The 9,781-nt window shown below is 26.2% G+C and overlaps 1 protein-coding gene across 1 annotated transcript in view; it reads right to left on the reverse strand.

The window, feature by feature from the left end:
- LOC107609082 (pirin-like protein) overlaps nt 1-4,981 on the reverse strand; it is a 6,187-nt gene extending 1,206 nt beyond the window's left edge. Inside the window, exons 1-5 of the mRNA XM_016310909.2 lie at nt 4,672-4,981; nt 2,428-2,477; nt 2,255-2,293; nt 2,093-2,121; nt 1,190-1,356 (exon numbers count right to left, since the gene is read on the reverse strand). Of these exons, the coding sequence (XP_016166395.1) occupies nt 1,190-1,356; nt 2,093-2,121; nt 2,255-2,293; nt 2,428-2,477; nt 4,672-4,796 (410 nt within the window). The 5' untranslated portion in view covers nt 4,797-4,981. The remainder of the gene's footprint in view (nt 1-1,189; nt 1,357-2,092; nt 2,122-2,254; nt 2,294-2,427; nt 2,478-4,671) is intronic.

Below are 9,781 nucleotides of genomic sequence, written 5' to 3' on the forward strand. Positions count from 1 at the left end.
TTGAGTTTATTATGTTATATTATATTAGGGTGACTCTAAACCACATAGATTTGAAGTTCCATATTCCATATCTCTTATGAGTGAGAGGCACATTATTTAATATTTATGGCTTATGCTGGCCATTGGGTAAACTTGCATAATTTGGTGCTCTATGCAAAAAAGCACTTGTAGGAAAATGGTCCATGATGATGAAGAATCATGAGATAGATAAAGCAAAGCATGTCATAGAGGAATAAGGCATATATTGACTCCCCAAAAAAAACAAACAAATAAATAAGTTTAAAATAAAATTTGACTTTCCAAGGAGAGAGTGGGAATCCCCTTTTTGCCTTATTCATATTTGATGGTAAAGCATTATCCAAACAAAATGATGATCATCAAGGTGACGCATAAAATACGTCATCTATTAATTCCATGGGGCCAAGGCTAATAAGGTTGTCACATAAACATAATAGTACTATTTCAGAAAAAATAAAAATAAAAAGGCCATAATAACTACCTGATGTATACCCTTCATTTAGATTTAGATTTTTATATAAAAATATATATATTGAAAGTTCAAAATATTGCTAAAGATGGAGTAGGTAGGGTTCATATTTAAGATACACAATATTAGGTTGTAACTAAAATAATTATGTTAGAATATAATTAGGATCAATTAGAATTAATTAGTATTATTTAGTATATCTGAATATTTATTATAGGAAATTACGTCTTTATTATTACGATTCTCTTAGTACCTATAAATATTCTTTTATATTGTATCATTTTAAACAACTTGAATAAACAATTTAAACATGCTCAATGATACACAAATTCTTCTTCCAATTTAGTCTCTTATTTCTAATATGGTATTAGAGCCATGGTATCCTCCTTAAAGAGGATAAGTTATTTTCCTTACGGTGAAATTATCGTAATTTTTGTATTTTTTTTTCTATGTCATTCTTCTCTCCAGTCTAGTCTTTGTTTCTAATAAATTCAATTTAGAATTATGCACTAAACTATTAAGTAGTAGTTATTTATTTTGCATTACTTACTTAGATCATATATTTAGGAGTTCACTTATTTTTATTAATCTGATCTTTACATAGTTAGATACATATATAAAATTATTTTATATTAATAGTGTATAAAATCAAATTCATATGTTATTGCATAATAAACCAAATTTAAGATATAGTGAACTTACATTTTGTTTTGTGAAGCAAGATTGATCCATAGCTGAAGACCCTTTTGAGTTCCTTGAGAAGCAGGCATTTCTGAATGAACTATTCCTCTCCCTGCAGTCATCCATTGCAAATCACCAGCTTCAATTGTTCCTTTATGCCCTTCAAAATCTTCATGTGTTACAGCTCCCTGAATTAATTAACACAATTTCTATAGGTATTAATTAGGTGAGGTTTATAGCACAACTTCACAAGCATGTGTGAACCAATGTAGCATTTACACACCCTATAACTTTAGGTGCACTCAAGAATGGTGGTTGGGAATTTAGAACAAAAATATTTAAATAAAACATGATATCTAATAAGTGGGGTCACTCTTGTCATTTCATGTTTATGTGACATGTAACCATTGGTGCAATTAAGACAGTCTTTGATGATTTTGTTCTGGAGGGCACTAACTAAAATGGTTAATTTCATATTAATGAATCATTAATATACTTAATCACTTATATTTATTTTACTAGAAAACCAAATATTTTAATTAGTTTATTTTCAAACCTTGAAATTATGTTGATCCTAACTCTATAATGGCCATTATCTTAGCTTATGCATTTGACTTTGTGTTAATACGTTTCAAAATGATAATTAATTTGGGCAAGGTGAGATACTTAAAAATTAAATGTATAAACAATATATCTTACTATATTAATTTTTAAATGTAGCATTTTTATTAAAAATACTATTCGTACACCAAAATTAACCACTAAAATTCGTCACTAATGTATTTATGTATAAATACATGTGTAGTTTATACTTATAATTGACTTTGGTAATTATTTTTGGTGTACTCGTAGGATAACCGTATTTTTATAATAAGCAGCATTGAATGAAGAAAACCAAATGAATAATTCAAAATTTGCTCCAACCTGCAACATGTATGTGACAGTCTCAAAGCCTGTAAAAAGAAAACACCCCACAAAGGAAAATGGAGTCAGAATATAAGAAGAAATTAAGATTTTTCTGAAAGAACAAATTAAATTTTATTTTATTTTTTTAATGACACATGATAAAATCTAATTGATACAAACCTCTGTGAGGATGATCTGGAAAACCAGCAGGAGCAGTGACTGAAACATTTCAAAGATTTTCACATTCTTTAGAAAACAGAACAATGATTAATTGATCATCAATAATAATAAAAAAAAATCAAATTAAAGAACTTATTTAATTATATCTGATTGATCATCATCATCATCATCACCTGAGAATTCATCCAATACAAGGAAAGGATCAAAGTACTTGAGCTCAAATCTGAACCAACAAAAATTAAAACCCAGGCAATTACTCCAAATTGCTCAAATTTAAAATGTGTTCCAAATTTTCATAAAAAACATAAAAAAGTATTGGAAACATTTCAAGTGCACTGAGAGTACCGGTGCACCAGTTGTTTTAATGGTTGATTTCAATTAATATATATTATATATATTTTTTATAATTTATATCAACGGTTAAAACAACTAATGCACCGGTGCACGTTTTAACGGTTGATTTCAATTAATATATATTATATATATTTTTTATAATTTATATCAACGGTTAAAACAACTAATGCACCGGTGCACGTTTTAACGGTTGATTTCAATTAATATATATTATATATATTTTTTATAATTTATATCAACGGTTAAAACAACTAATGCACCGGTGCACGTTTTAACGGTTGATTTCAATTAATATATATTATATATATTTTTTATAATTTATATCAACGGTTAAAACAACTAATGCACCGGTGCACGTTTTAACGGTTGATTTCAATTAATATATATTATATATATTTTTTATAATTTATATCAACGGTTAAAACAACTAATGCACCGGTGCACGTTTTAACGGTTGATTTCAATTAATATATATTATATATATTTTTTATAATTTATATCAACGGTTAAAACAACTAATGCACCGGTGCACGTTTTAACGGTTGATTTCAATTAATATATATTATATATATTTTTTATAATTTATATCAACGGTTAAAACAACTAATGCACCGGTGCACGTTTTAACGGTTGATTTCAATTAATATATATTATATATATTTTTTATAATTTATATCAACGGTTAAAACAACTAATGCACCGGTGCACGTTTTAACGGTTGATTTCAATTAATATATATTATATATATTTTTTATAATTTATATCAACGGTTAAAACAACTAATGCACCGGTGCACGTTTTAACGGTTGATTTCAATTAATATATATTATATATATTTTTTATAATTTATATCAACGGTTAAAACAACTAATGCACCGGTGCACGTTTTAACGGTTGATTTCAATTAATATATATTATATATATTTTTTATAATTTATATCAACGGTTAAAACAACTAATGCACCGGTGCACGTTTTAACGGTTGATTTCAATTAATATATATTATATATATTTTTTATAATTTATATCAACGGTTAAAACAACTAATGCACCGGTGCACGTTTTAACGGTTGATTTCAATTAATATATATTATATATATTTTTTATAATTTATATCAACGGTTAAAACAACTAATGCACCGGTGCACGTTTTAACGGTTGATTTCAATTAATATATATTATATATATTTTTTATAATTTATATCAACGGTTAAAACAACTAATGCACCGGTGCACGTTTTAACGGTTGATTTCAATTAATATATATTATATATATTTTTTATAATTTATATCAACGGTTAAAACAACTAATGCACCGGTGCACGTTTTAACGGTTGATTTCAATTAATATATATTATATATATTTTTTATAATTTATATCAACGGTTAAAACAACTAATGCACCGGTGCACGTTTTAACGGTTGATTTCAATTAATATATATTATATATATTTTTTATAATTTATATCAACGGTTAAAACAACTAATGCACCGGTGCACGTTTTAACGGTTGATTTCAATTAATATATATTATATATATTTTTTATAATTTATATCAACGGTTAAAACAACTAATGCACCGGTGCACGTTTTAACGGTTGATTTCAATTAATATATATTATATATATTTTTTATAATTTATATCAACGGTTAAAACAACTAATGCACCGGTGCACGTTTTAACGGTTGATTTCAATTAATATATATTATATATATTTTTTATAATTTATATCAACGGTTAAAACAACTAATGCACCGGTGCACGTTTTAACGGTTGATTTCAATTAATATATATTATATATATTTTTTATAATTTATATCAACGGTTAAAACAACTAATGCACCGGTGCACGTTTTAACGGTTGATTTCAATTAATATATATTATATATATTTTTTATAATTTATATCAACGGTTAAAACAACTAATGCACCGGTGCACGTTTTAACGGTTGATTTCAATTAATATATATTATATATATTTTTTATAATTTATATCAACGGTTAAAACAACTAATGCACCGAGCACTTGAAATGTTTCCAAAAGTATTATTGATATTCTTACCTTCCAATGCTTCTTCTAACAACAGCTCCAACACCTTCATGTTGAGGTTTAGCCAAGAATTTTCTTGCCACAAGACGAGGCTCTTTGATTTTATAATTGTTATTAACAAACTCTTGTTGTGTCATGTTTTGTGATCAAAAGCTGCAATGCAAAGAACTTTATAATAAAAATAAATACGTTGTATGGTATATGGTATAAGATATTTGAAAGAAAGAAGAAAAAAATATATGAAGAGAAAGACAAAGAAGGTTTGAAGTATATATAGAGAGAGAGAGAGATTCACTATTTGGAAAGTCAAACTCAGATTAAATTAAAACAAAACGTAGGTTTTTATGTGTGTGATTTTGTTGGTTGCCAAATAAGACCCACATATATATACATGAAAATTAGAGTGGTTTTTGCATGACGTAAGCATAACGCACTTATGATGTATGTGTGTGGCTCACAATAATTATTAATTCAGAAATCAGAACATTCATAATCTTTTTATTTCCCTTTACATGTCATATTGAATTTGGTTATATTATTATTCCATTCAAACTTAGAAAATTTTTTGATAGGTTAGAGATTTATCTAAGTAATAAAGACTTTTTTGTTTTTAAGTGTTTACCCACACATGCAATTTTTGAAAGAAAAAAAATTGCCATATTATCAAGAATGTTAGTTTTTTATTTAGATAAATTATAATTTTTTCTTACAGTATTTTTTTAAAGATTATTCGATGAAAAAATTAATTTTCATTCATTGTTAATGTAAAACTATTTAGATTATTATCTATCCAATATGGTATATAATATTTTTTAAAAACATATATTTTTATTATTTTTAAAACGAACGAAATAATTTTTATTAGAATAGTAGCAGCCATGTTTAAAATTAGACCTTATTAATTATTATCAGTGTACAACAGTTTATATAAATTAACCTGAACATAAAAGTTAACAAACTAAACTAATAAAATATCTTTAATCTTAGTTGAACTTATGGCTATACATCATTTGGCATGCACGTTTCGTAATCCCAAAAAATAAAAAATAAATAAATAAAACTCTCTTGACTTGTGACTTGTTTTAACAACCCTCTCTCACTTTTTCATTCTGTTCAAATTTAGAATTTTGGTATTAAAATGCTTTTCGTGAATCAGAAGCTTAATGGCATATGGGACTAACACATGGAGACAAAGAAAATTTGTACTAGATAATTGTGTTCAAGGAGATTAATTAAGGACTCCATTTTTCTTAGTAAAACACAATATTATTGAGAATTTGACATCATTTTTAGTAGGTTTAATTACTTTGTTAGTATCTATAATTTTGTAAAATTTTTAATTAAGTCCTTATATTTTTTTTTAATTGGATTTCTGTACTAATATTTTTTCAATTAAGTCTCTCTTAGTAGTAATTGCCAATTGCTAATTGGCTTAATTTTATAGGGACTCAACTAAAAAAAAAGAATTGGTATAGAAACCTAAATAAAAAAAAAAAGTATAGGAACCCAACTAAAAAAAATGGTACAAGAACTCAATTAAAAGGAAAAAAAAGTATAGGGACCTAATTGAAAATTTCACGAACTAATCAAATATTATATTTTAGGGTAAAGTATACTTTTTGTCTTTAAAATTTGGCAAAAATTTTAAAAATACCCTTAAGTTTTATTTTATTTCAATTTTATCCCAAAAATTTTCGATTTGTATCAAATATACCCTCAACAGCTAAATTTTCAAAAAATTTAAGACCAATCTAACAATAATATATATTGATTTACTTGTGTTGAGGGTTTTTCTTATGAAATTATTGTTGAATTGGTTTTAAATTTTTTGAAAAATGAGCCATCAGAGGTTAGTTGATGCAAATCGAAAATTTTTTTGACAAAATTGAAAACAAAATAAAACTTATGGATATTTTTAAAACTTTTGTCAAACTTCAGAAACAAAAAGTATATTTTACCCTATATTTTACAACTTTGAAAATGATAGATGTTGAAATTTAATAATTTAATGATATATATATACATAATTATGTAAAAAAAAATATTTATGATAAAAATGCTTACAAATAAATTACTATAAAATCTTAATTTAATTAAGCAATTATGAATAATCTATGACTTGTTCTTAGATGGAAGTTTTGGGAGGTGATGTTGCCACAAAATAATGTCATAATTATTGTGACATATATATTAACCAAATTAAAATAACCATGCTGATCTATCACACATATATATAAATATCTTCTTAGTCACATCTTTCATCATCAACATCTCAGCAACTCATGTGAGAGTTGGAAAAATTATTGCCTAGTTTGTATTGTGTGAATGATTAAAAATGCAACAACGAATTTGGATCTTAACCACAATTTTATTTTAAATTATAGAATAAGTTTTCTCATTTTTTCAATTAATATAGAAAAATCAAAAATGTATTTTTTGTATCATATAATGTTATTTTTTACATATTTTTTATTTCTTTAAAAATATATAATAAAAAATCACGCTTTATCTGAAAGAAAAATCACTATGACTATAGAAAAATATGAGTCACCTTCGGTGATGGTTCCACCCAAAAAAATAAAATAAAATGAAGATAGGTAGTAAAAAAATTATTTTATAAAATGATCTCATCATCACTTGACTAAAATGTGCTTCTTCTTTTTTAATGTTAAAAACGTGATTTTACAATTTAATTTCTTTTATGTAGGTAGCAAATTCTAAAAATTATTTTTAATTAGAACAAAACTGAATATTATAATAAAAAAACTTTTTTTTTTTCGAAATANNNNATATAAATGTTTCTTTTTTTGTTGTTCATAATATTTTACTGTTCGATAAATTAAAAATTAATTTGTTGTAAAATTAAGTTCTATTTAAAAGATCAATCACTGACTAATAATTACATACATAAGGCAAAATTTAAAATCCTAACACTTATTTAAATAGACAAATAAATTTATCATTGGACTAATTAAATTAATTGCATATAAATGATTTAGTCCACAATTTATGCACGTTGCGGCACGCAAGTACTTGCTACTCAAATGCTTGTTTTTTCATTTCAATATTAATTGATTAGCGGTGTGAAGAGTTGAGAGTTCTATATATATTAATATGAGACATGTATGGTTATTCAAAACTTAAATTAGAAAAATACATACTTCACTCATGGTCAAGAGAGTTTGGGAGGTTTGTTCCCACTTAATCAATGTGGCAGTTGTGGGATTCATTCTTTGCATTTATCCACCTCAAATAAACTTTTATATTTTCCTCTTTTCTCTTTTTTTTTTTTGGGTGAAGAATTACAGCTTATTTTAGCATATATACACGGAGGATACTCCTGTAAAGACGCGTAATAATGAACCAGCTTATGTGTTGCATTATTATTTGACGTATTAATGAACCAGTTATTTTTAAATTTTTTAATAAATTAGAATAAAATTAATTTTTTTATAACAATAAATCTAATTGTTATCAGATCCGGTTGAACCGATTAATTTACATAACCTACTAAATTATAGTTTTTTTTTAAAACAAAAATTAGAGATATATTTATCTTTTTATCAAAAATTTAAACATGATTCGGTTTATTGTGTAAATCAATAGGAATAAATTGGGTCTAATAATTATGATGCGAATAATTAGATTTATTATTATTGCTATAATAAATTAATTTTATTCTGGTTTATTAAAAAATAAATTATTAACCAATTTAATAAAGATGTCCAATAATATCATAACATATATAAGCATCTTTAAAAAAAATATTTTTAGTGTCTTTATCAAAATAGTCTCCTATATATTAAGGATCTACATAGTAACTATATCTGAGTTGTTAAGTTGTTTTTTTTTTTTTCTTCTTTAAAAGAAGGATATAAAAAGCATATTGGTTTTGAGTTCGAAACTTCGAATCAAATTTGTTGATTCGTATTTAGTAGTGTGATTTTTTATTTGTTATTATTTAATGATATATTTGATAAATTAGTACACTACTTATATTATATTAATCATTGTTATAAGAATTTAATTAATTTGTATTTACTGTTAGCGTACAAATATTCACTACAAGGGAAACGGGTGTTACCTGCGATAAAACACCAGTCCTTCTTTTAGAGCGCTGCTGTTCGAGTGAGCTGTTGCCGTTCTTCATGTGTTTTGAAGGTCCGCCTCCAATAGATCCAAAATGGTTACCCTCTATGTCCCAACCGCATCGAATAACTTTATTGCCGGCCCAAATTGCCGGCCGTTCTCCCCAACCACTCCAAATTGCCTGATTTGTTGTCCTCTGTGTCCCAACTGCATCTAATAACAAGGTGGGAGAAGGGGTTGTTTCATTAAAGAACCACAACCAATACATTAAGGCGCCAATAACCTTTCCTCTTTTTGGCGCGAACCCTAGCAGAGCATAGCGCCAATCGCAGGTCTCCTTCCACCACCGTCGTGACGTCGTCGGCAGTCTTTCCCCTTGCCCTTGCCCTGTTGTGCGCCGATCGCCCCCTCTCCTCTCTCTCAGGTTCGTTCTTGTCTCCTCCCCCAATTTAATTTGAGTGGCTGTTCATAAATTAATTTCAATATCTATTTCATCTAATATATACATTTATACAAATTTTATAATTGATTTTTATGTATATATAGTAATTTTATTTAATGATATTTACAATTTTAATTTCTATAAATCAAAGTTTCGGAACCACACATTATTTGCATAAGATAGAATAGCAAAAATGGAAAACAACAACATATTTTTGTTGTGTATTCTCTTAGTCTTAATTACAAAACGCCAATTCACTTTAATTTAATTTTATCTATTCAGTAGTTTTCCATTTAATAGACATACGTATGAATATTATTATCTACTATATTTATTAGCACTAATCCAATTTAGTTTCTCGTAAAAAGAAGTAATTATAATTAATTACCTTCAATGCAAAATGGGTAATCATCAAATTAAAGGAGGTTTCGTGCGATAACATAAATTGATTAAATTCAAATCCAATTTAACTGAATGACATCATTCTAACAAAAGCATGACGCAAGTAAAAATAAATCTCAATTCTAACGAAAGCATGACAGAGAGAACTTTTATTTGTTTATTTATGTTTTGGCTATTTTTATCCTAAAC

The sequence above is a fragment of the Arachis ipaensis genome, chromosome B07, assembly GCF_000816755.2.
Source record: "Arachis ipaensis cultivar K30076 chromosome B07, Araip1.1, whole genome shotgun sequence".
In the NCBI taxonomy this organism is placed as follows: Eukaryota; Viridiplantae; Streptophyta; class Magnoliopsida; order Fabales; family Fabaceae; genus Arachis; species Arachis ipaensis.